At 56.6% G+C, this 26,904-nt stretch overlaps 1 protein-coding gene across 2 annotated transcripts in view; it reads left to right on the top strand.

The window, feature by feature from the left end:
* The window catches only part of ATP9A (ATPase phospholipid transporting 9A (putative)), a 132,452-nt gene that overhangs the window by 60,968 nt on the left and 44,580 nt on the right, over window positions 1-26,904 (top strand). Inside the window, exons 8-14 of one of the 2 annotated variants that reach the window (XM_062204366.1) lie at window positions 2,687-2,767; window positions 3,677-3,752; window positions 8,593-8,669; window positions 11,159-11,319; window positions 12,878-13,020; window positions 13,872-13,984; window positions 24,733-24,945. In XM_062204366.1, coding sequence (XP_062060350.1) covers window positions 2,687-2,767; window positions 3,677-3,752; window positions 8,593-8,669; window positions 11,159-11,319; window positions 12,878-13,020; window positions 13,872-13,984; window positions 24,733-24,945 — 864 coding nt within the window. The remainder of the gene's footprint in view (window positions 1-2,686; window positions 2,768-3,676; window positions 3,753-8,592; window positions 8,670-11,158; window positions 11,320-12,877; window positions 13,021-13,871; window positions 13,985-24,732; window positions 24,946-26,904) is intronic. The other variant, XM_062204367.1, reaches the window with a different exon arrangement.

Below are 26,904 nucleotides of genomic sequence, written 5' to 3'. Positions count from 1 at the left end.
ACTCACTGACCTCGTAAATGTCGGTCGCATTCATAGACGTGAGGGTGCCCCCACCCCTTCGTCTTCACGGGCAGTTCCCCGTTTATCTGGCACCTGTAATCAGGCATCAGGTGCAGAAGTGAGACTTGCCTGGCGAGGGAGTCCCAGCTTCCCTCTGCAGGTCAGGTGAATGTGGTGAACAGGATCTTCTCAATGTGGTGGGGGCCTTTCTTCCGCCAAGGGCCGCTTGGATATTTGTAACATCATTCGTGGGCCATACGTAATGGTCCACCGATAAATGAGCTTGCTCTGGCTTCACTGAATTTGGGGTCCCCTGCCCCTGCAGCTGAGTGGGGGGCTGGGACGAGCTGGAGCAGGCTGCAGGGGGACCTGTGGCTTTTCACTCAATGCCGTCCTTAGGGCCAGGATGTCTCTGTCCCTGTCCTGCCCTCTAGCTTGTCCTCAGGATCAGCAGTGCTGGTTTTGCAAGAATTGTGTTAAAACACAGAGGAAGTACGAAGAATGGAGAGAGGGAGGGGAGCAGATACATGGCGCTGGCAGAGCTGGGCACGGGGGCAGCAGGTGTGACCTCCGGCCCCTGGTCAGATGTGTACTGTGACATGCCTTGGTGTGGCAGGTGTGGGGCCAGGCCCCCCATATTGCCTCTTGGACCTGTCCTGCTCCCCTAACCCATGGTGAACACTGAAGGAGACTGAGGCCAGGGGGCTAGCAGTTCTTCCAAACTCAGGTTGCTGGCTTGTGGGGCTGGAGTCTACCCTCGGTCTGTGTGTACGGAGCCTTATCTGACCAGCAGGTGAACAGTCAGGGGTCGGTACTCCGGAGCCCTCCTAGCGAATCCCTTTCCTGCTAGGGAGCAGAAGCCGTGGAGAAACAGCAGCGTCTCAGTCCCTGTGCAGGCAGGAGGGCGCTTGAGTGTGTGCGTTCCGGCTCCCTCTGTGGATGCCTGGAGCCGAGGACAGAACCTGCTCCGGAACAGCAACAGCCGTGCCCACAGTAAAGTGGAACTTAGGAATTAAGTACAATAAGAGATTAACATTAATTAATTAACATAATTAATAATAGAGTGTTTATTTTTTGAGCTTGGGTAGCTGCAATCACAGATGAGGGGATGACGATATAGAGGAAAAATAATAACATTTTATTTTTGAAAGGCAGAGAGAGAGAGACAGACAGAGACAGAGAGGGAGATGGATATCTTCCATTTAATGGTCCACTTCTCCAAATGCCCACAACAGTCATGGTTGGGTCAGGCCAAAGCCAGGAGCCAGGAAATCTATCTGGGTCTCCCATGTGAGTGGCAGGTGCGTTAGTAGGAAGCTGGAGCATAGACAGAGTAGCTGGAACTGGAACCTGCACTTGGGTGTGGGATGCCAGAGTCACAAATGGCATCTTAATCTGCTGCGCCGTATGTTGGCCCCTTATTATTATTATTATTTAAAGATTTACTTTGTAAGAGTTACAGAAAGATAAGGAGAGATAGAATGATTTCTTTTTTTTTTAAAGAATTATTTATTTTATTTGAAAGAGTTGCATAGAGAGAGAAGGAGAGGCAGAGAGAGAGAGAGAGAGGGAGGTCTTCCATCCAATGGCTCACTCCCTAGTTGGCTGCAATGACTGGAGCTGTGCCGATCCGAAGGCAGGAGCCAGGAGCTTCCTCCAGGTCTCCCATGCAGGTGTGGGGGCCCAAGGTCTTGGGCCGTCTTCCTCTGCTTTACCCAGGCCACCATCAGGGAGCTGGACTGGAAGTGGGGCAGACAGGACATGAACTGGTGCCCATATGGGATGCCAATTTTGCAGATGGTGGCTTTACTCACTATGGCAGCCGCTATTATTATTATTTTTTTTTTAAAGATTTTATTTATTTTTCTGAGAGGTAGAGTTACAGAGAGGGAGAGACAGAGATGAAGATCTTCACCTGCTGGTTCACTCCCCAAATGGCTGCAGTGGCCAGAGCTGGGTTAGCCAGGAGCCAGGAGCCAGGAGCTTCTTCTGGGTCTCCCACGTGGGTGCAGAGGCCCAAGCACTTGGTCCATCTTCTGCAGCTTTCCCAGGCCATAGCAGAGACTGGATTGGAAGAGGAGCAGCCATGGCACAAATTGGCGCCCATGTGGGATGCCGGCACTGCAGGTGGCTTAGCCGCTGTGCCACAGGGCCAGCCCCTGTTATTTCTGTAGCAGCCATCTCAACAGGTGTGAGGCCTCCCGTTCCTTTTCATTTCCTCCCGAGGCTCAGGAGCCCCGTTCAAGGAGGGGAAATTTCCTTGGAGCGAAGAGGCCATGGGAGGCGGAGCTCCGCCGACCCTGGGCTGGGTGTTCTAGCTGTGGCGCGGCCTGGGCTGAGGCTGGAGAATGCTGCCTGCGCACAGAGGAGCGGGTTCCTCCTCGCAGCCTCATGGTGTCTGGGCCATGGTCTCAGCATCTCCGAAACTCACCTGCTGGCAGATTTTGAGAGCCTGTTCGCGGTGTGTGGGAAGCACAGTTCTCGCCCTTTCCTCTCTGCCCGTCACGAGCTGACTGATCTCCCCCGCTTTGCGCTCACCCAACTTGAGCGCCCTCTAGACGGGGCCCAGAGCCCGGCCACGCACAGTTACAGCTGCTTCTGCTCACGCACAGTGGGCGCCTCCTGAGACCTTGACCCCCAACTGACTGTTGTTTTTTATCTCCACACTGTCCCCTGTGTGGGACAGGACCTTCTTCAGGTCCGATCGTACGTGTATGCCGAGGAGCCCAACATTGACATTCACCACTTTGTGGGGACATTCACCAGGGTAAGTGGCAGGAAGGGCCTGGAGGCGGGGTGTGGCCAACACGGTGGGCTGAGCGTTGGGGGGAGGGGGGAAGCCCCACCTTGACAGCCGCCCCTTGGTCAGGCCAGCACACCTGACTTCCTCCCAGTCTGGAACCCAGAGCCGGTGCTGTCATTCTGCAGGTGGTCTCGAACCCAGAGCCCGTGCTGTCATTCTGCAGGTGGTCCCTCCTCCTGCCTCCGGCAGGGCTGCATGCTTCCATTCCGCCAGCCTGTCTGGCAGTTTTGAAGCCACTTCCGGGCCTTTCAGCCTAGCTGTTACATTTGGTTTATTTCCCCAGCATGGGACTATTGAGTTGTTTGCATCCGTGTTCTCACTCCTGAAGCCCTAGGGCTGGTCAGCAGCGCGCCTGCTGGGTTTGCGTCCACATTTCGTTTCTTACCCCTTGAAGCATCTTCGCGGTATTGAACACCTGCCCTGGTTTGAGCCCGAGCATCTCTGTGGGTCCTGGGAGCTCTGAGGCGGGAGGTGGGCTCAGCAGTGGCTTCCAGACGAGCATGCGGTCTGATCCAGTCCCGTCCTGAGAAGAGCAAGCTAGAAACAGCTCAGGCGGCCCCCGGATCCATGGGTTCTGCCTCTGAGGAGTCCGCTGGCCGCACATGGGAAGAGTCTTAAAAAGCCACGTCTGTGCTGAACACGTGGACTTTTCCTCATCGTCTTCCCTACAGGAAGGCAGCGCTTACAGCAGGTGTTAGGAGTCGCTGAGAGACGATTTAAACTCCACGGAGCAGGGTGAGGGCAGTGCAAATGCCACCCCCTTTAGGCATTTGAGCAGCGTGGGTTTCTGTCTCCCTTGGGGTCCGGGAATGGCCCCCGTGGGATTCCCAGGGACAGCTGCAAGTGAACATGTGCTCGTCTGGTCTCTTCCAGGAGGACAGCGACCCTCCAGTCAGCGAGAGCCTGGGCATCGAGAACACGCTGTGGGCCGGCACCGTGGTGGCGTCAGGTGAGGCGCCGTGCGGGGAGTGTGTTAGCCATTTGAGCAGGGGAGAGTGTTCATCTACAATCAGAACACTCACCTGTCACTCGGGACAGCTAGCGGTCCGTCGGGAGGCTGCTTCCCCCTTGTCCCGGTCCCTCTGGGGATTTAAACCGATGTCTCGCGTGGCTCGGATGTTTGCAGCGGTCCAGAGGAGAGCCGGCCCTGTCCATCGGCACAGATTGCCGTGCTAATCCGTCCCAGACACCCAGCCACGCTGGATGGCCCGTGGGGAGGGCCCTGGGCCTGAGATGGAGCCACTATGTTTAAAACATCTGGGCAAGTAGAGCTGCTGCTTCGGGGGAGAGGGTGGGCCAACATGGAGCGGCTGTGGGGCCAGGGCTCAGGTTGGCCTTGGCAGCCCGCGTGTGCTGTGTCAAGCCCCTTACTCTTCCGGAGGGACGGGGATCGTAAAGGACAGAACGAGACAAGAGCGAGATGGCCACGTTGTGCTGCACCTGGCGAGGCAGGGTCTGCCTGTGTCCTGCCCAGGCAGGGACACGATCAGGAGGAACTGTATTCCTTACAGACACAGGCTTTCTTCCCTTCTTTCTACCTCTCCTTGAAGGCTGGCACATCCATGGGAAAGTACATAGATCCCAGATGTAGCATCTGATGGACTGTTACACAGGGGTCGCCCCACATGGCCCACACCTGATCAAGAAGCAGGGTGTTGGGGCCAGTGCTAGGGCATAGTGGGTAACACCAGATTCCCATTTGGGCACCAGTTCGAGTCCCAGCTGCTCTACTTACCATCCAGCTCCCTGCTGATGGCCTGGGAAAGCAGCAGAAGATGGTGCAAGTGCTTGGGCCCCTGCACCCATGTAGGAGATCTGGATGAAGCTCCTGGCTTTGGTCTGGCCCAGCACTGGCCATTGTGGCCATTTGGGGAGTGAACCAGAGGATGGAAGAGCTCTCTCTGTAGCTTCTGGTTTCAGCTTGGTCCAGCTCCAGCTGTTGTGGCCATTTTGGAAGTGAACCAAGGATGGAAGTTTGGTCTCTCTCTCTCTGTTACTCTCTTAAACTCTTATCATTCAAGTTAAAAAAAAAAAAAAAAAAAGACAGGAGGGGCCAGGACTGTGGCATGATGGGTAAAACTGCCATCTGCCACGCCGGCATCTCATATGGGTGCCGGTTTGAGTCCTGGCTACACCTCTTCCAATCCAGCTCTCTGCTGTGGCCTGGGAAAGCAGTGGAAGATGGCCCAAGTCCTTGGACCCCTGCACCCACGTGGGAGACCTGGAAGAAGTTCCTGGTTGCTGGGTTCAGATCAGTCCACCTCCGGCCATTGAGGCCATTTGGGGAGTTAACCAGTGGTTGAAAGACCCCCACCCCCTCTCTCTCTACCTCTGCCTCTCTGTAACTCTCTGCCTTTCAAATAAATAAATAAATATTTTTTTAAAAAAATAAGACAGGAAATGTTGCCAAGCTGTGCAGAGGGTCCAGCTGCCTTGACTGGCATCCATCAGTACGGGTGTGGTTGCCATGGTAATCCAACAAATGACTGCAAGGCCAAGGAGTCCTGGGGTGATGGAGAAAGGGAGGGCTGGGGCTTGGCACAAGAGGTAGCCTGGACGTCACAGGGCCCAGGGGTCTAGCGCAGTCCTTCCTTAAACTCTCAGTAGCGAGAGCCCCGTGTGTGGGCTTCCCCCTGACTTGTAATGCATTATTCAGGGTCCTGCCCCTGTGTGTGACCAGCTGCAGTGACGCCATGTGCACTTGCCACACACGGTCCCTAACACCCGCCTGGTGTTTGGTGCGCTTGTCTCTGGAGCACTAACTGGCATGTCGCCACACCGTCCAGATGCTGTCAGAGCTTCCGGACCCTCGCTCCCAAGGGTTCAGCCCAGACACTGTTGAGGATCATAGAATAGCCCTGACCCCAGGGAGGGCCGTGCTGTTCAGGGGAGTGAGAGCTTTGAGCAATGCTTGGTCCCGACTGCCCGGCTTGTCAGAGATAATGGAGAAGATTTCTGGCTTGTTAGAGCTAACGGAGACGATTCTGTGTGTGCGGCTGCAGCGGGTGAGGACGACTGGCGGTGACAGCACAGGAAACGGGCGGTGGCTGGGGGCTGGGGTGTCTGGACGAGAGTTGCAGGTAGAGGGCTGGGTGGGAACTGTGGCAGATGAGGGTGTGGCCGTGTGCAGGGGTGGCCCTGCTCAGCACGGGCTGACCGTACCTGGGAGGATTTCTAGGCTTACAGCCTAGAAAGCAGGATGCGGTTGCCTGGGGCAACCCCGCCGGCCCGGTGTCGCACCTGCTGCAGGCTGAGCTTTGGTCCTGAGCACAGGGAGGCCTGAGGCGCAGAAGGCCATTCTCAGCAGCTTGGGGTGGCATCAGGCTGGCCTGGCCAGTGTGTAGGACGCTTCCTTTGGGGTGCCCCTTGTCATGAGGCCCCTCAGCCACCCCAGGCTGAGCTGTGTCTGTGCAGGAGCAGCTGCAGTGGTCATGCGGCCTTCCCAGCACAGCCCGGGCTGCCCTCCCGCCAGCCCCCCCATCTGCTGTGGCTGCAGGGGCCCCCATGTTCATAGGAGACTGCCATCTGCTGGGAGCCCCACAGCCACAAGGCTGTCATTGGCCTAGCCCTGGGCCCTGGCCTTGGGAGGGACATTGTGAGCTCCTCCTCTAGGGGTTCTTTGTCCACAGACACAGCAGAGCACCATGTTGTGGGTGGGGCTCTTGTACCGCAGTGGGTGTGGGAAGCTCCCAGCCCCTTTCCTGCTGCGACCATGGCTGTCAGTGTGGGTGGGGGCGATGGGGAGGGGGAGGTAGCCAACTTTTGTCCAGCAGAGACCTGCTTATATTCCCGGGCCTGCCCTGTGAGCCTGGCAGGGCTGCCCTTGCTGTCTCCCAGGCTCCTTGGGTGCCTGCCGGCTGCCCCGTGCGCAGCCCTCCGCCTCCCAGCTGCCCCCTCGCCTCGAGGCCCTGGTGTGCTTTCCTTCTTCCCTGCCCGGCTCCCCCACACTGTGGGGTTCTTCCTGGCGCAGGCTGAAAGGGGAGACGCATACGTTTCTGAAAGACGTTGCCAAATGGCCCCCAAAATAGCTTGTGCCAGTGGGTCTGCAGCCAGCAGTGCTGGCGGTGGGGTTCCCTTTCCCACCGCCTCCACCCGCCTCCGTTCGCCTCCGGGTGTTGTCGGTCTTTTGGATCTTTGCTGATCTCATGAGGATTAAAGTGATTTGTTTCATATTTCTTTGATTCTGTGCTGGGTTGAGCAGCTTTTGTGTGTCAGCTGGACATTCGCATTTCTTCTTCCTTTTTTAAGATTTGTTTATTTAACAGAATGACAGGGAAAGGAGAGACAGAGGGATCTTCCGTCTGCTGCTGCACTCCCCAAGTGGCCACAACGGCTGGGGCCAGAGCTCCATCCGGGTCTCCCCTGTGGGTGGCAGGAGCCCGAGTACTCGGGCTGTTTTCCGCTGCTCTCCCAGGTGCACGAGCCAGGAGCTGGGCCGGAAGTTCCCTGTGCTGGCGTGCGGAGTGACGGCGTAACCTGCTGTACCACAGTGCCGGCCCTGTGACTTACTCATCGTTTGGTTGGTGCTTTTCCTCCTCGTGCCCGGGGGAGAGAATAGGGAGGGGAAATCCTCAGGAAAGAAAACGGAGAGATCCGATGAAGGAGTTACGCTCGCTGTGGGGAGAAGGTGCCTGGGGCAGGCGCTTGGTCCAGCGGTCAAGATGCTGCCTGGGGTATCTGCAAATAATGTCACGGCGTCTGGTCAGACTCCTGGCTCTGCTGCCCGTTCCGGCTTCCTGCTGGTGTGCACTCCGGGAGGCAGCAGTGATGGTTCAGTTACTCGGGTCTTTGCCACCACGTGGGAGACCTGGATTGAGTTCTGGGCTCCTGGCCTTGGTCTGGCCTAACCTCAGAAGATGTGGATAGTTGAGGAGTGGAGCTCTTGTACCGCAGTGGGTGTGGGATGCTCCTGGAAGATGAGAGATCTTCCCATCCCACCCCCATCTCTCTCTCTCTCTCTCTCTGCTTTCCAAATAAAGAAAATACATAAAAATTCAGAAATTCAAAAAAACAAAAGGAAATTGTATTCATGAGTTCCTATAGTCGTTTTTTTAAAAGATTTATTTATTTATTTGAAAGGCAGAATTACAGAGAGAGAGAGAGAGAGGTGTCTTCCATCCACCGGTCCACTTCCCAGATGGCTGCAATGGCTGGAGCTACACTGATCTGAAGCCAGGAGCCAGGAGCTTCTTCTGGGTCTCTCACGTGGGTGCAGGGTCCAAGGACTTGGGCCACCTTCCACTGCTTTCCCAGGCCATAGCAGAGAGCTGGATTGGAAGTGGAGCAGCTGGGTCTTGAACCGGCGCCCATATGGGATGCCGGCGCTGCAGGTGGCTGCTTTACCCACTATGCCACAGCTCCGGTTTCTCCTATAATGGTTTATGAACATAGGAATGCTCTAGGCACCTCTTGAAGCTTCCACAGCCAGTGCACACAGGGTGGACAAGCCCTCCCCCATCTCTCCTTCCATTAGAAGCTTCTGGGTCCCCAGCCCAGCACCGACCTGCAGGCCCCTGTGCAGTAAGGAGTGCTCTGGCCCCTGAGGCAGCCCCGGTTGAATGAGCCCAGTGACTGGGGGTGGCGGGTGTGTGCTACTCTATTTTCCCTGAAATGAAAAGCAAGCTGACCCGAATGGCTGGTGGCTGTCGTGCTGGTCCGGTCACCAGTGGCTGGTGTAGGAGTTGCGGCATTCCCAGGGCGTGGCTGCCAGATGTTGGACACGCTCTCTCCAGCTGTCTGTCAAGCCACCTGACTGCTGACATCTCTCTGGCTGTGTGTTCTGGCTTCAGGCACCGTGGTGGGCGTGGTCCTCTACACCGGCAGGGAGCTGCGCAGCGTGATGAACACGTCAAACCCCCGGAGCAAGGTGCGCGCAGGGTCCCCGGCGGGCCGAGCCCAGGCACACCAGTGCTTGGTGTGGGCGGGATGAGGGACGAGCTTTAAAAACAGGGAGAGGGGCACCTGTGGGGGGCGGGCGGCCACAGTCCCGTGTCACAGTGAGAGAGGAGTGGAACCTGGTGTTTTGACGTTGGCAGGGGATGTAGTCAACAGCAGTGTGTTGTTTTGTGCATTTCAAAATAGCTGGAAGAAGGGCGTTTGAGTGTTACTGCCAGGAAATAATGAACGTGGAAGGTCATGGGTGTGCTCATTACCCGGTCTGGTCATGGCACACTGTGCCCCTACATATGTACCATCACTATGCACCAACCAAAAACTGAAACAGAAACACCTCGCCGTACTTCTCTGTTTATGAAGGGTCTTCAGAAAGTTCATGGAACATGCAAAGTGTGAAGAAACCATGCATGGATTTCAACAATTTGTTGCACCGGGATTCATTCATACATCAATTTCTGTAGTACCTTTGCCTGTTTGCATTTTCTTTTCCTGCATATATGTGCATGTTACACACACACACACACATATGCATATGTCACACACAGACGTTCACACATGTATGTGTGTCACACACATGAACTCATAAATATGCATGTGTTACACGGGCATACACATATGCATATGTCACACACATGCATCCACACACATGCGCACATCACACATGCATGTGCATGTCACACACATGGGCATATACACATGCAGGCACACACATGGGCATATACACATGCAGGCACATGTTACAGATCTGGGCGCATACACATGCATGCATGTGCTGCACCCTGGCATATGCACACACACATCACACACATGAGCGTATGCACACACATCACATACATGAGCGTATGCACACATGCATGTGCACTTTACATGAGCGTATGCACACATGTATGTACATTTACATGGGCACATACACACATGTATGTGCATGCTATACACATGGGCATATACGCACACATATGTACATGTTACACCCATGGGCATACACACATACATGTACCTGTTACACACATGGGCTGCATACACATGTGCATACATGGTTTGTGAAGATGTACTCGCATGTACACAGATACGTGAAGTGCTAGCGCTTTGCCTGGTGGTTCAGTCCTCACAGCCCTTAGCGCAGGTGAGTCGTCTCACAGGATGACAGTGTGGGAAGAGGCCGGCCTGTGGGGTTCGCGTTGTGCTGAGTGACTGGGGGCGCCCGCCGGGTGCAGCCAGGTCTGCAGCCTGCCCAGGACCCCGGCTGTTGCTTGTTTCATGCACAGCCCTCTCTCCAGGCCAGCCTCTCCTCCCATCTCTGAGAAAACATTGTTGAGCCCTGTCCTTGTCCGTCACCCATTTCCCAAACTTCAGCCACAGTAACAGTCATCGGCACCACCGTCACGTCATCTGTCTCCGGTTTCAGCTTCATCCTGTTCCTGTTTCTCCTTCTGAACTATTTGAAAGGCAGACAGAGAGCCGCTCCATCTACGGGTCACTCCGCACAGGCCTGCAGCGGCAGAGGCTGAGCCAGTCCGGAGCCAGGAGCCGGCTCTCTGTCCCGGTCGCCCATGCTGATAGCAGGGACCCCAGGCTCTCGAGCCTCACCTGCTGCCTCCCAGGCTGCACATAGCTGGGGGCCGGAGCCGTGTCTGGAACTCGGGCAGTGGATTTGGGATGTGGGGTCCCAGGTGCCCTCCCCATCAGTGTGCAAATGTCTGCCCTTGTTCCCTATGCCTGTGATGCTATGGATTTCACGTCCCAGTCGCGTTTTCTGTTCTGTACATGACAATCAATGCGTAATTAGTACAGCAGTCATGTTCAGGGTGGGTGTTTGGCTCGGGGACACCTGCATGGTTCCAGTCGGGCTCCTCCGCTTCTGATCGCCCAGGAGGCAACAAGTGATGGCTTCAATAGTTGGGTCCTGTCTCCCATGTGGGAGACGGATTGAGTTCTGGGACCCTGGCTTTGACCTGGCCTAACCCTAGCTGTGAGCATTTGGGGAGTGAACCAGCAGATGGAAGACTGCTCTTTCTTTTTCTCTTTCTGTCTTTCAAATAAAAATGAAAATTCAGAAGAACTCACGTTGATTAATGCAGCTCCTAATCATCAGAGGCCACCAGTGGTGTGTGCCCCATGCTCCCAGCCGGTATGGAATTCGCGTGTGGAGCTGTGCTGAGCGAGCGAGGCCCAGGTTGTCTTGCCGGGCCGCTGGATGGCATGGTGCATACTGCACAGTGCACGGCTGCAGTATGGAGCTCACTTGCTGATGTTCCAAATCTAAATCTTAAGCGTTCTCTGAGGTCCCTTGGATGTCTCTGATGAATTCTCCCCCACAGAGCCTGGCGTTCAAAGACTGGAGCTCTGGGGATGCGTTGAGGGGGGGACCCCACTGTCTCACCTGGAGTGGAGGCTCAGGGGTGAAGGACCAGCTGGCCAGGCAGGCCAGGGCCACACCAGGTCACTGTGCTCTGTCCCCAGATCGGCCTGTTTGACCTGGAGGTGAACTGTCTCACCAAGATCCTCTTTGGCGCGCTGGTGGTGGTCTCACTGGTCATGGTCGCCCTCCAGCACTTTGCTGGCCGCTGGTACCTGCAGATCATCCGTTTCTTGCTCTTGTTTTCTAACATCATCCCCATCAGGTGAGCAGAGCACGGGCTCGTGTCTGGGGGCTATGGCGGTGTCTTCTCGCAGCTTGTTCAAAGGTGGTGCCACTGGAGCTTTGGGAAGGAGCTGGGCTCTGTAGAGTGGCAGCCAGTAACCATCAGGGTCGGAGCGTGTGCCGCACTCTGCGGCCGCGGCTTCGCAAGCACTGGTTCTTCAGGAGCCTTCCTCTCGGAATCACTCTGGTTAAAAGGTCACCCCGGGGCTGACGTGGCACAGTGGGTTAAACCACTGCCACCTGCGACACTGGCGTCCCATAAGAGTGCTGGTTCGAGACCCAGCTGCTCCTCTTCCAGTCCAGCTCCTTGCTAATGCACCTGGGAAAGCAGCAGGTGCTTGGGCTCCTGTACTCACATGGAGACCCGGATGGAGTTCCAGACTCCTGGCTTCAGACTGGCCAAGCCCCAGTTGTTGTGACTGTTTAGGGAGTGAGCCAGTGGATGGAAGGTCACTGTCTCTCACTCTGTCGTTTTGTGTTTTTTTTTTTTAATAATTATTATTTTTATTTATTTGAGAGAGGAGGAGAGAGAGATCTTTTATCCGCTGGCTCAACTCCCCTGATGGCTGCAACAGCCGTGGTTAGGCCAGGCTGAAGCCAGGAGCTTCATCTGTTGTCTCAGAATTTGTCTTTTCTCCGAGGCCTGAGGCTGTGGTCTTTGGCACGGCAGTGGGACTAGCTCAGGGGTTGTGTCCCAGCCAACATGCTCCGACTGCTGGGTTCAGAGCATCAGAGTCTGCTGTTAGCAAAGCAGGACTCACAGTGCGACAGTAAGTGACGTGGAGGGCATTAAAACTCTACCCGTAACATGATTGGAAACTTAGTGCATTTAGTCCTGTGACTTGTGTTTATTTCTTTGCAACAAAGTAACACAGCATTTTAAAATGGATGTTATACAAGCAGTGGGTTATTATTCAGCCTTAGAAAGGGAGACATCCTGACACAGCCTGTGATGTAAATGGGTATTGAACAATATGCGTGTTATGGATAAGCCAGAAACACGAAGACAGGTGCCATTGCTTCCCTGACGTGTGGAGCCTGGATTGTCAGGTTCGCAGCGGCGTAGTGGCATGGGGCTACCTGGGCTGCAGGGGTCAGGGTGAGTTAGTGCCGAGTGGGTGTGGAGGCTCAGTTGGGGAAGAGGGAAAAGTTCAGAAAGAGGTTGGTGACGATGGGTGCTTGGCCACCATGGAACTGCACACTTACCATGATTAAAAGGAATTTTATGTTCTGTATATGTTAGCACAGCTTAAGAAATGAATATAATAGCAAAAATATATTAGCTTAGGAGGCCAGTCATTGTTTTAAAGAAGTTAAACAGCCACCCTTTCTGTATTTTGGATGCTTTCTCTCTGTAATGGAGCGGCTTGATGGAAACAGCGATTTGTTCAGTGCGCTGTTTGGCAGCCCCGGTAGACAGCTTCCGCAGGGAGTGGGTGTGCATGCCGCGGCCCAGGTGTAGCCAGGGCCCGCGTGGCCGGTTTGAAGGACAGGGCATCCTCCTGAGCCCCGCTCACCTGTCTGCTCTTTCTGGCTAGCTTGCGCGTGAACCTGGACATGGGCAAGATCGTGTACAGCTGGGTGATTCGAAGGGACTCGGAAATCCCCAGCACCGTGGTCCGCTCCAGCACCATCCCCGAGCAGCTGGGCAGGATTTCGTACCTGCTCACCGACAAGACAGGTGAGCGCCTCCTGGGCCCACAGGTGCGGGGCCGCTCTCCGGAGACGGGGGGGGGGGGGGGGTGCGCACGCTGCTCTTTCGTTCTCTTCCCCTTTTACGGGGCGTGTGGCTGGTTGAGATGAAGGTGATGATGATGGGAGTAGTGAGCCCCCACCGTCCTAGGCTGTTTATTTAGTGACCCGGCTGCGTCCTCACCATGTGGGTTAGGCGGTGTCTTTGTGCCCCTTTACAGACGAGCACCCGAGGCACAGAGAGGTGGCGTGGCCTCCAGCCCTGCTCTCACAGCCACACCCTGATCCTGGTCCTCAAATCAGCGTGCCCGAGGCTGTGAAAAGAGCAAGAACTGGGGGTGGGGAGCCTGGGCGCCTTCACCTCCACCACTTACATGCTGTGGAGTGGAAGGGAAGCTTTCAGAAAGGAGGGAGCAAGGAAAGTTCCGGACACGTCAGCATCAGGACCCCCGATGTTCCCTGCAGGGCTCTGTCATGGCCTGTGTCAGGGCCACTCATCTCCCCTTCCTGTATCTTTCTGTTCAAGGTTCCAGTGCCTCTGAGATAGAATCTGATTGGCCTAGAGTGAGTCATGTGCCTACCTCTCAGCCAGTGAAATGAGCCCGACACCTTGATTGACAGTCCTCCTGGGTCATCCCAGGGAATGGGTGTGGTGATGTTTCCATGGCAACCGAAGGCCCCATCTTCCAAAGTGGAGTGGGATGGTAGGCAGTGGTGTCAGCTGTGCAGTTCAGCAGGGGCGGCTGTGACACAGAGGAACTGGGACAGCAGCAGCGCCCCCTAGTGTTGCCCGGGGCACCCTGGGATGCACACGCGTCGCCCACATATCTTGTGTTTCAGGGACTCTCACCCAGAACGAGATGGTTTTCAAACGGCTGCATCTGGGGACCGTGGCCTATGGCCTCGACTCGATGGATGAGGTGCAGAGCCACATATTCAGCATCTACACTCAGGTAAGGCCTTCCCCACCCCTCTGACGACTCCCCACGCTCCCCAGAAGCCACGTGGAGAGAATTGGGGACGCTCTGTCGTGCACGCTTACACCATCCGATTCCGTGGTTTTTGCTACCTTTGTAGAATGTGCCACTGTCCCTGCAGTTGCTTTTATGTCACGTTCAAGTTCATCCTCCCAGAGAGAAGCCCCATGCCCTTTAGGATTCACTCCCTGGTTCCCGCCAGCCCCCTGCAAACCCATGGCTACCGCATCCTTTCCACTTGTGCTCCTGGTGGGTTCTCGCCTCCGCTCCACTCAGCCGACCCGTGGAAGCAGCCCGTGTCCCGGAGGGGGCTGTGGCCTCCGTGTGGGAGGAGGCTGTGTTCCATGTGCGTGTGTTAGCCTAGATGGTGATTTCACAGCCAGCGCGCAGAGGCGCTGGGAAGCCCCGGGTGCTGCAGGACATGGTTCTGTCCGACACCGAGTTCCCTGCAGCCTTTTCTGGTGGGCGCACGTGGGCTTGCAGGTCCTCTCCTGAGACGAGCGGAGCCAGGGCCAGCGTGGGGGGGGCGCCGCACTCCCCTGGAGGACAGTTACTTGATATGGCTCACGTGGTCCCCCACAGCCGGCAGTGCACTTGTTCCAGGCTCCCTGCGTGGGCATTGGCAGCGCCCAGAGGGATCCGTGGACTTCATCTGCTGACATCCTGAGGTGCATCGCAGGACAGGGAAGAGGAGCTGGGGTCCCACAGTCCCCGAGTCCCATCTCTCACTGTGGCTGAGTCACTGTTGGTGTCTCCAGGGCGGGGGCTGGGCACTGTTCCATCTCTCCCTGGGTGACCTTTGCCCCAGTTTGCATCACCCTGGAGAGACCCAAGGTGCCTTCTGTGTCTAGAGTCTGGATGATCACGCGCCTGCATGCGTGGCCTCGCTGCCGTGGCTCCCAGGGATGCTCTGCCCTGGATCCCGGCATTCTCAGCCCCCTCCCCCACTCACTTCTCCTGCAGAGGTTCCACGCTCAGCATGTGATGCCCCCAGCCTCCCTGGTGCTCACGGCAGGATGCAGGCGCCCTCCCTGCCTTCTTCCCCATCACTGCCTGTTCACCAGCACACCTGCCCCCACCATTGCACCTGCCCCCACCAGCGCACCTGCCCCCACCAGTGTACCTGTCCCACCAGTGCACCTGCCCCCACCAGTGCACCTGTCCCCACCAGCGCACCTGCCCCCACCAGTGCACCTGCCCCACCAGCGCACCTGCCCCCACCAGTGCACCTGCCCCCACCAGCACACCTGCCCCACTAGTGCACCTGCCCCACCAGTGTACCTGCCCCACCAGTGCACCTGCCCCCACCAGTGCACCTGTCCCCACCAGCGCACCTGCCCCACCAGTGCACCTGTCCCCACCAGCGCACCTGCCCCACCAGTGTACCTGCCCCCACCAGTGCACCTGTCCCCACCAGTGCACCTGCCCCCACCAGCGCACCTGTCCCCACCAGTGCACCTGCCCCCACCAGTGTACCTGCCCCCACCAGTGTACCTGTCCCCACCAGCGCACCTGCCCCCACCAGTGTACCTGCCTCACCAGCGCACCTGCCCCCACGAGCGCACCTGCCCCCACCAGCGCACCTGCCCCACCAGTGTACCTGCCCCCACCAGTGTACCTGTCCCCACCAGCGCACCTGCCCCCACCAGTGCACCTGCCCCCACGAGCGCACCTGCCCCCACCAGTGCACCTGCCCCACCAGTGTACCTGTCCCCACCAGCGCACCTGCCCCCACCAGTGTACCTGTCCCACCAGTGCACCTGCCCCCACCAGTGCACCTGTCCCCACCAGCGCACCTGCCCCCACCAGTGCACCTGCCCCACCAGTGCACCTGCCCCCACCAGTGCACCTGCCCCCACCAGCACACCTGCCCCACCAGTGCACCTGCCCCACCAGTGTACCTGCCCCACCAGTGCACCTGCCCCACCAGCGCACCTGCCCCCACCAGCGTACCTGCCCCCACCAGCGCACCTGCCCCACCAGCGCACCTGCCCCCACCAGCGTACCTGCCCCCACCAGTGCACCTGCCCCCACCAGCGCACCTGCCCCACCAGCGCACCTGCCCCCACCAGTGCACCTGCCCCCACCAGCGCACCTGCCCCCACCAGCGCACCTCCCCCCACCAGTGCACCTGCCCCACCAGTGCACCTGCCCCCACCAGTGCACCTGTTTGCTTTCTGTCTTCATCCTCTTTCACCTGCTTGGCCAAAAACGGCCTTCTCCCCAGCCTGACCTCCACAGTGACCCCTGTCAGCCCCTCCGGCTCATGATGGTCCTCAGGGCTGCAGGTCCCTCCGGTGGCCCTTGGGCCCTCGTCACCGAGCGGACCGTTTGTTCCCTGGTCAAGGCCCCTGCTGATGATTGATGGGTTTGGACAGCTTCACGGGCGCTGTGCCCCATGGGAGACACACCTCGCCCGTTTGCGTGGTTTTTACAGAAGCCGTCATCCCGTCTCAGGCTATTTGTGCATTTCAGCTTTATGGCTTGTTTTTGGGTTTTGCACCGATAACACTCAGCACAGGTCAGAAGACAGCATTTCTTGCCGTGAACTCTGTCTCCTGCCCCTTCCTCAGCGGAAGCTCGTAAATGGGTCAACCCATCCTGGTCTTGGCTTTAAGCTCTCTGGGTGGGGTGGGGTGAGGTGTGCGTGAGGCTGGGGTGAGCTCCCGGCTGCGTGCGTCTCTCTGTCTGGCTGACTGAATATCCTGCTGTGAGCATCCGTGGGATGTTTCTGTGGCTGTCTTAATAACCTTGGTGAGGGGGCTGGTGCCGTGGCTCACTTGGTTACTCTTCCGCCTGCAGCGCTGGCATCCCATATGGGTGCCGGGTTCTAGTCCCGGTCGTTCCTCTTCCAGTCCAGCTCTCTGTTGTGGCCCGGGAGGGCAGTGGAGGATGGCCCAAGTCCTTGGGCCCTGCACCCGCGTGGGAGACCAGGAGGAAGCACCTGGCTTCTGGCTTCGGACCAGCACAGCGCTGGCCGCAGCAGCCATTTGGGGAGTGAACCAATGGAAGGAAGACCTTTCTCTCTGTCTCTCTCTCTCTCTCACTGTCTATAACTCTACCTGTCAAATAATAATAATAAAATAATAACCTTGTAGAGCTATGATTTCCAAGCCATACAGTCCAGCCGTGTCAAGGTTACGGCTCGATGAGGGTCGTGGTACTGCCTGCCACCCTCGTCCATTCTCAGAGCACGGTGCTCCCCCACCCCCTGAGAAGATGCCTGTGCCCTCGGCGGTCATTTCCTTGACCTTCGCAGGTTCATCCCGGAATTTTATAACCGTGTTTATTGAAATGGGCTGTGTGCAACCTCAGGCCAGAGCTGCCGGTCTGAACAGGTGATCGGGTAGCCCCAGAGCACGGCAGAGTGGGGAATGGCTGCCGTGAAAGTGAGACTTCCTTTCCGATCGTGGGCCCCTGTGGACTCCAAGTTGGGGTTTGCACAGTGAACCCCTGGGGTGTGGGGAGAAGGAATCAGAGTACCTGTTTGCCTTTGGTTTTCTTCTCCAACATCTATGCAGAGTCTGAATCTTCAGCGTTGCCTGGAGGGTGACCGGGGCCTTCCCTCCGCTGTCAGACAGGCGTGGTCCTTGAGTTCCTGGGCGTGTTTGTCTTCCGAGGGCGCAGTTTACGAGTGGCTGGGAGGCCGGCTTTAAGAGTCTTATTTAGCTAAGCCAAACTCATAAAGAGAGTGGGTGCTTCTCCAAGATTCCGGCTGGAAAGCTCCAGGTTATTAATACAAGGCCAGGTAAACAGCAGGAAGGTGGCCAGCACTTTACGGGATGAGACTGGCTTGTTTACCTACTTATTTACTAGTACCTATTTAAAAAGTGATTGACGTGTGTTCAGAACCATTGAGTTCACACCTTTAAAGTGCGTGACCTTGGCAACCCTTGCCGTCTGATTTCAGAACATTTTTAATGACTCCAAAATCGGCCCCCAGCCCTCAGGCCCCAGGCACTTCCTTGTCCTCACCCGCCTCCCGGCAGCCCCCCGTCTGCGTCCCGGCTGTGCGGTGGCCCGTTCCCACAAACACAGCCAGACGTCGTGCGGCCATGTCTAGCCTCTTTCACTGGCCCAGGAATCCCCAGCTTCTGGGCATCAGAATTTCTCTTCTCCTTATGGCTGATAACAGGATGAGTCGAAATTTAAATTTTTATAAAATTATTTCCATTTTATTTGAAAGAGAGAGCTCGTTCATCCTCCGCTTCGCTAGGAAATGCCTGCGATAGCGGGGCCGGGCCGTGCCGAAGCCAGGAGCTGGGAGCTCCACTTGGGTCTCCTGTGCGGGGGCGGGGACCCAAGCACACAAGTACTGCGCTCTCTCTGGGGTCTGGGCAGGTACTCCCTGGGAGCTGGAGTGGAGAACAGAGCCGGGACATAAACCCAGGCACTGGGACGTGGAGGCAGGCGTCCCCAGCAGCGTCTTAACTGCTGCACCGAATACTCTTCCCACTAAGCTTTTTGTTTGTTTAAAATGAGTGTGCGGGGGCCGGCACTGTGGGATAGCGGGTAAAGTCGTCACCTGTGGTGCCGGCATCCCATATGGGCGCCGGTTCGAGTCCCAGCTGCTCCTCTAACGATCCAGCTCTCTGCTATGGCCTGGGAAAGCAGTAGAAGATGGCCCAAGTCCTTGGGCCCCTGCATCCACAGGGGAGACCCGGAAGAAGCTCCTGGCTCCTGGCTTTGGATCGGTGCAGCTCTGGCCATTGCGGCCATCTGGGGAGTGAACCAGCAGATGAAAGACTGACCTCTCTCTCTCTCTCTCTCTCTCTCTGCCTCTACCTCTCTGAAACTCTGCCTTTCAGAAAAATAAATAAATAAATCTTTAAAAAAGAACGAGCGTGAGCTTATGGTTTATTTTCTGTCATATAAAGCATTTGCTTACTATGGGCCAAATAGTGGATTGTTGTTTTGTTTTTTAAAGAGATTTAATTATTGGAAAGGCAGAGCGACAGAGAGAAAGAGACAGAGACAGAGAGGCCTTCCGTCCACTGGTTCACTCCCCAAATGCCTGCAACAGTTTTGGCTGAGCCAGGTGAAACCAGGAGCCCAGAACTCCATCCGAGTCCCCACGCAGGTTGCCGGACCCAAGGACTTGAGCCTTCATCCACTGCACCCCGCCCCACACATCAGCAGGAAGCTGGACTGGAAGTGCCGTGTGCAGGACTCAAACCAGGCACCCTGACAGGGCTTGCGGGCATCGCGAGCAGCCTCCCCACTGTGCCACAACATGCACCCCAGTAGTGTTCATCTTGCTTCTCCTGGAAACACGTGGAAGGCTCACTTTATGCTTTCTAAGGAAAACTTTCTGTTTTTGTTCCTGGACACATAACCTACTTTATTTTTGACTCATTTAAACAGAATCCCGGTTTTGTTTTGTTTTGTTTTCTGATGCATTTTTCATTGCAGAAGAAGTGAATAATGCAGTTAACCACAGGGACAAAGCCCTGGCACCGCCACCTGTGTTCTGTCACTTGGCGATCACCAGTATAAAATTGGGTGTATAATACTTGGGTGTATAAAATGCCAAACTGTTTGATCAGCATTTGTGTGTCTGGACGGATGCGTGTGCATTGTTTCTCTGTAACTGATTCTTTGCCTTGTCTACAAGAAGACATCGTATTCTTGCAAATCTGGTTGTTGTTTTTTTTTTGAAAGGCAGAGTTACAAAGAGAGGAGAGAGAAAGAGGGAAAGAGAGAGAGAGATTGATCTGCCATCTGCTGGTTCACTCCCCAAATTGCTGCAATGACCAGGAGGCCAGAACTCCATCCGGTTTCCCATGTGGGTGGCAAGGGCAGGACCACAGGCACCACTTCCAATGCAGCTCTCTGCTGATGAGCCTGAGGAAGTGGTAGAGCCGGGACTTGAACCGGCGCTCCTGTGGGATGCTGGCATGACAGGTGGCGCCCTAGCCTGCTGGCTAGAATTGACTAGAATTGTGCATGAGAATCGCATGTTAGCTTAAAATTGCACCTATCTGCCTGGGCCCTCTTGTGCTCACTGTGTATGGTGCTCAGGCAGGTGCACATGTATTTTTTACAATCTTTACTGGTAATTCCGAGTGCAACCCTGACCTCTGCCGGATACCACTGTCCAGTTGTTCCCTTTGCACCTGTGTCTGTGCCTGTTTAATGGTTTTGTATAAAGGTCTGGATTAAGGTAGGGCAAGCGAGGAATTTGCCTCGGGCCCATATCTAATGGGGTACCAAAGAAATCTCAGTAGCCTAGGTGAATTATATTTGAATACAGTATTTAAAAAAACTAATGCAGGAAATCTATAAGGAGTAAAGTATGGAAAAATTTTTAAAAAGATTTATTTATTTGAAAGGCAGAGTTAGAGGGAAGGAGGGAGAGAGCGAGCTTCCATCTGCTGGTCACTCCCCAAATGGCTGCAATGGCCGGGGCTGAGCCAGGCTGAAGCCAGGAGTCAGGAGCTTATTCCTGGTCTCCGGCACATTAGCAGGGAGCTGGACTGGATATGGAGCAGCTGGGTCTCAAACCATCGCCTGTGTGGGGTGCTGGCACTGCAGGTGGTGGCTCAGCCACTGTGCCACAGCTCCGGTCCCCAGTTAAGGAAATTTTAAGGGAAGATAAGATTTAGCCCTGTATTAACGCTGCTCGGCCTCACTGGCTGGCGGGCCCTGTCCACACATCGCGGGCTGGGAGCAGGGTCCTCACAGTCGGCGTTTGGGCCCTGGGGGCAGCAGCCTGTGCGTCGCAGGATGGTTAGCCACTTGCCTGGGCCCGCACCCTCTGTCTGCAGAACCCTGGCCCTCTGCGGATGTTAGCAGACGAGGGGCGGGGTCATCACACCGACAACGCTTGTGGCAAGTGCCTGCATTGAGATCTGCCCTTGTCGTGGTAGGGGGTGTCTGCTGTTAAACCGTGAACACCGGGCTTCGACCCCGAGTCGGCGGGTCCCTCCGCTGGCTCGCCGAGAGCGGTCGCTCTGTGCCTGTCTCTCTGGTTGGTGGTGGCCCTTTGAGGCTCGTGAGTCATCGGCTTTGAGCTTTTTTTTCGGGTGAGGCAGGGCCTGGGTGGTTGATGCTGTTGTCCCAGAAATTCCTTCTCTCTAATGGTGCGTCTCTATCGATTGCGCCCACTCATGATAACGCAGGGGTGCGCGATGCCCACTCTCGGTGCAGTTCTGAGTGTGCAAAGACGATCGGTGTCCTAGTGACTCGGCGCTCGCTGTCTGGACGGCCCTTTCTTGTGGCACAGCCTGGAGCTCTTGCTGGGAAGTGGCCCCTCTGAGGGCCGTTCCTAAGCAGTGGAAGCCGTCTTTTTATCTTTGGGTGTCTCGCTGGTGGGCTGGGACGCCGAGAACAGGGTACCCTCCAGGCCGAGGCTGGCTCTGTGGCTGGCCATCTTGGCTCCTCTCCCCGCGCCCACTTGCCTGGGGCCTCCCGCAGCGCTCCCCGGCCGGCCCCCCATGGACGTCAACGAGGGCAGCAGGGTCTCCCCAGGGCGCGGGGAGTCCAAGTCACCGCTGCGGACGCCACATCTGTTTCTGCTTCCCCGGGTTATTTTCTCAGTAGGGAGAAATGCGTGTAGGTTAAAGGGCCTGTGGGGAGGAGTTTGAGATAAACACGGCACCGTGTGAACCTCTTCCATATGGGAGGCGCTGGCACCGCCCGAGCCGGGCCCCGGCTGTGATGGCGGGGCCCTGGCGAAAGCCCGTGGGAAGACAGAGCTGGGAGAAACGTTTATCCTGATGCAGACCTTCTTGGGAGTCCCTGCGGTCCCTTCCATCCCACGGGCTCTCTGACACCTGCGAGGGAGGGTGCAGCACCCGGGGTCTCCGCCTCTCTCGCCTCCAGGGCACGGGCGCGAGTTTAAGGGAGCAGTCAGTGCCCTGCCGCCTGTGTGGTCGGTCGCGGCTGTCACCCTTGTCTGCTGATGTGTTGCCCGGTGGTCCCCACGCCTGATCTGAGCGTGGGGTGTTAGTGAAAGCCACATGGCGGGGCCCTGGCACTGTGAGCTCTCCATGGGCGTGAACTTGGGGCGCTTTGCTTTCCGACCCACCGTGCCTGAGCCCTGCCAGCCCCAGCCATGCCTCTGTCCCAGGTCTCATTATTCGCCTCGTGTGGAGAATGATTTGCTCCAGGTGCTGGGGAACGCGGCCGAAATGAGGACCCGTGGCGGCGGCCTCATCACGTCAATTCGTGTGGAGCATAAATTGCAGAACTTGACACGGAAAGGTGCTCGGGTTGGGGCGCCCGGTGCCGAGGCCCTTTCTGTAAACCGCCCGCCCTCCTGATGATTTTAGTGAGGATCTTGATAATGAAAAGCACCGGGCAAATAATGATTCCGTTCAGCCGGAGCTGATTCACGGCTCTCATTATTGTTACCAGGCAGTGCCCCTTGGCCTGGAAGTGAAACTCGTGTGCTCCTGACACTGAGGTTAACAGAGCAGGAAGCCTGAGGCCTGTGTGTCCCCACGGTGACCAGAATAATTTAGTAATTGTCTAATTACCTGAGGAGTCGAATGCTACTACTAAAAATAGTGTGGAGAAATGAGGCGAGGGCCGTTCCTGTTTCTTGGAACCCATCTGTTCTCTATTTTGGGCACCCACGTGTCACGGGTCCCCTGCAGGATCCGATCTCGTCCCTGCTGCTGGACAAACACGTTTCTCATGGAATGCAGATGCCAGGAACTCTATAAACATTTCTCACTTCCGGATGTGGAAAGCCGGGAGGCAGGCAGACCGGTGCAGGGGGTCCTTTGTCCAAACTGTGATTTTAAATCTGGAGCTCATACTGGTCAGTGTGATGTTTTTCCTTCTTGGAGATACTAAAAAAAAAAAAAATTCACACCTACTGCGGACTCCCCGCCACCACCTTAGGGATACCGCGGTTCATCTGTTTGTTCATCGTGTGTGTGCTGCCTGCCAGGGCTGGCCCTGGGCACCAGACTCACACGGGGGCTCCCTCATCCTGCTGCCGGACAGGACAGAGACTCGTCAGGTGAGCAGGCCTATTCTGGAGGTGGCGACAGGAGCACAGGGGGACCTGCTTGGAGAGGGCAGGTGCAGCCGTGGCACCTGGGGGCTCGGGGAGGGCCGCCCTGAGGAGGTGCTCTTTGAGCCGAGACTTGAATGAGGAGACTGAGCAAGCCAGCCTGCAGAGATCTGGGGACGGACGGGGTTCCAGGGACGTGCAGAGGCCGGAGGCGGGAAGAAGCTGGCCGCGTGGCTGGAGCGGAACGAGCGGGAGGGGAGGCTGGCGGGGCGGGCTGGGGCTCCCAGGTGGGCTCTGTGGCCGTGGGAGGGCATTGGGGTTTTACTGAGCCCTGAGTGGTAGACTGTCACCAAATGTCCCTTGGCCTGCTGCCGCCCCTACCTCCACACGTGCGGCGCTGCTGAGCAGGTTTCTCGGGATTCCTGGATCAAAAGCCGCCCTCTCTAGTTCTCTGTTCCTACTTCCAGGGGACTGAGGCTGAGAGCAGGTGTGACCGGCTGGAGGGCGCACGGCTGTTAACCATGCAGCCAAGATAAGGCCGGGAAAGCGCTCCTTACCTCAGTACTGGAAGACGGTTTCCCAAGAATGAATCACTGTTCTCTGGCCCTCTGCTGGCTGGGCCGCGCCTTGACAGGTGGGGAGGGGAGGGGGAAGGCGGGCCCTGTGAGCGATGCACCTGCTACTCGGTGACAGTTATGCTCTGTCGCTGGCGTGGAAGGCTCGGCTTGAGCTTGGTTGAAACTGCTCTAGAGAGAGCCTCCTTGGCAGAGCCCTGGGCACTTTCCTGAAGGAATTTCGCCTGGCCGGGCTGTCCCCGGGCTCTGCTGCACCTGCCCGGTTGCTTGTTGCCGATGGTCATTGCCTCTGCAGGTTGTCAGCAGTTGAAGGTGTTACCTTCGTTGGTAAGCCAACAAGACTTCACGTTTCAAACACTGGTTCTGAACTTGGGGTGATCTTGGCCTCCCCAGGCCATGGAATTCCATCTAGAGTTGTTTTTGGTTTCTTTTTCTTTTTTTTTTTTTTGACAGGCAGAGTGGACAGTGAGAGAGACAGAGAGGAAGGTCTTCCTTTTCCATTGGTTCACCCCCGCAATGGCCACTGTGGCCGGCGCACTGCACTGATCTGAAGCCAGGAGCCAGGTGCTTCTCCTGGTCTCCCATGGGGTGCAGGGCCCAAGGACTTGGGCCATCCTCCACTGCACTCCTGGGCCATAGCAGAGAGCTGGACTGGAAGAGGAGCAACCGGGACAGAATCTGGCGCCCTGACCGGGACTAGAACCCAGGGTGCCAGTGCCGCAGGCGGAGGATTAGCCTATTGAGCCGCGTTGCCGGCCTGTTTTTGGTTTCTTGTCACAACTCTGTGACTGCTGGATTCCAGTGGCCGGGGGCCAGAGATGCTGCTGAGTGTCCTGTGACGCACAGAACACTTGGACAGCAGCCAAGAGCCCATCCAGGTGCCCCGGGGAGCCCTGACACCCCCAAGGAAGGCGGACCCAGCGTCCACAGGAAGAATCCGCCTCATTGCATTTTTTGGGGGCTGTCACTCATTAAATTATAATTTGTTCTCCCTAAGCATCAGCAGTCGGAACCCGGAACGTGATTCATGTGATTCGTCCTTTACCGCAGGGTTGCTGTAGGTAGACCTAGAGCCCCGTGCATTGGAACAGTGGAAATTAAAGCAGTGGCTCTGCGGGGGATTCGCCCACACTTGCCAGACCCTTCCTTCCTTGCCATCTCCTTACTTGTTTCTCTTTCCCCAGCAGTCCCAGGAGCCACCGGCGCAGAAGGGCCCCACGGTCACCACCAAGGTGCGCCGGACCATGAGCAGCCGCGTGCACGAGGCCGTGAAGGCCATCGCGCTCTGCCACAACGTGACACCCGTGTACGAGTCCAACGGCGTGACCGACCAGGCCGAGGCCGAGAAGCAGTACGAGGACTCTTGCCGTGTGTACCAGGCGTCCAGCCCCGACGAGGTAGGCTGGGGTGGGTGCTGCACGGAGGGGCTCACTGGGCATATGGGCTGGGGTGACGGCGTGCTGCCAGGGGACGATGCGTTCGTTCCCAGACACGGGGAGGGAGGTCACGGGCTGGAGACTACACCACCTTACACACCTGCCAGCAATGAGGGAGGGCTCTAGTTTCTCCATATCTTGGCCAAGGCTTGTTACTCTCAGTCCTTTAAAAAAATAATAATAATAATTTATTCAGGGCCAGCGTTGTGTCACAGTGGGTAGATGCAACACCAGCATCTCATATATGAGCGCCTCTTCAAGTCCCAGCTGTCCTGCTTCTGATCCAGCTCCCTGCTGATGTGCCTGGGAAGGCAGCAGAAGATGGCCCAGTGCTTGGGCCCCTGCCACCTGCATGGGAGACCTGGATGGAGCTCTGGTCTCCTAGCTTCAGCCTGGCCCAGCCCTGGCTGTTTAGCCATTTGGGGAGTGAACCAGTGGCTAAGAGATCAATTCTCTCTCTCTCTCTCTAACTGCCTTTCAAATAAATAAATAAATAAATTTTTAAAAGCAAAATGAGAAAAAGGGAGAAATAGAGCGAGATGTGCCACCTGCTGCTTTACTCCCTAAATGGTCACTACAGCTAGGGCTGGGCCAGGCTTCAGCCAGGAGCCAGAAACCCCATGCTGGGACCCAAGTACTTGGGCCATCTTCCGCTGCCTTCCCAGGCGCGTGGGCAGGAGGCTGGATGGAAGCAGAGCAGCCGGGACTCAGACCGGCACTTGGATGTGGGATGCTCCCGTTGCAAGCCGTGGGTTAACCCACTGCGCCACAGCGCCAGCCTCGCTGTCAGTCCTTTGGAGTTTAGACATCCAGGTGGGGGTGCAGTGGTGTCTTGTGGTCTTGGTTCACATTTCCCTCAGGCCAGGGGATCTGAGCATTCTTACTTGGACCTGCCAGCCATTTCTGTATCTACGCGTATCCTTTGCCCATTTTGAATTGGTTTATGGTTTATGTGTCTGTTTGTTGAGTTTGAAGGGTTCCTTAGTTATTCTCCATACAAGTCCCTGATCAGGTATAGAATCCGTAACTATTTCCCCCTTCTTAGGGTTGTCTTCTTACCTTTTTAATGGTGTCGCTTGAAGCACAAACATTTTTAATTTTGGTAAAGTCTAGTAAGCCACATACTTGTAAGATACAGTCTGTATCTACATATATCCTGTGCAGAGACCAGCAGGATTGGAATCCATGTTCACACCTCGGGGCTTGCTAGCACGGGGCTCCCTTCACATTTGTCCGTAGCAAGCCCCCCGCTGCCCTCCCGCTGAAGGTGCTGTGTGCAGGTGGGCGCAGGGTCCTGTCCCTTGTGCCCGACCCTGCGAGTGTCATTCAGACCCAGGCCAAGAGCGACTCACCCGCCCACACGGTGCTCCTCTGCCCGCCCTCCCTCCAAGAAACACTTTACTCTAGTTAAGGAAGCGACCATCACTCTGCAGAAAACTCCAGAGGAGTATACAGGGACGGAGCCCGCGGCAGGCTCACTCCTCTGCCTCCGAGCTCTGGGTGCGCTCGGGCCCCGTGGGGGTCCTGTCCGTGGGTCGTTCCATTGCACCTGCCCATTCCCAGGAAGGGAGGGGCGGGGGCACGGAGGGCAGACTTTCCTTGCTGTCACCTGAGCTGTCTACGTTTGTTAAAAAGGTCTGACTGTCTCCCTGTGCCCTGCCCACGTGCCCATGTGCCCACATTCCCACGTGGGTGGCAGAGACCCAATGACTTGATTACCGCTGCTGTCCACCAGGGTCTTTGTGGGCAGGGAGCTGGAGTCAGGAGCCCAAGCGTGGGCCAAACCAGACGCTCCGGTGTGGGGGTCCTAACTGGTGCATTGACCTATGACCTCTAGGTCAAATGCTTACAGCCCCTGAGTGTTCTTTTCTGAAAACTCGTGCGTTCTGACTTAGAGTTAGCGCAGGGAATTCTCCCTTC

Source organism: Lepus europaeus, chromosome 10 (assembly GCF_033115175.1).
Source record: "Lepus europaeus isolate LE1 chromosome 10, mLepTim1.pri, whole genome shotgun sequence".
Taxonomy (NCBI): domain Eukaryota; kingdom Metazoa; phylum Chordata; class Mammalia; order Lagomorpha; family Leporidae; genus Lepus; species Lepus europaeus.
The sequence above is the reverse complement of the archived record's forward strand: the minus strand, read 5'-3'. Positions and strand labels throughout refer to the sequence as shown.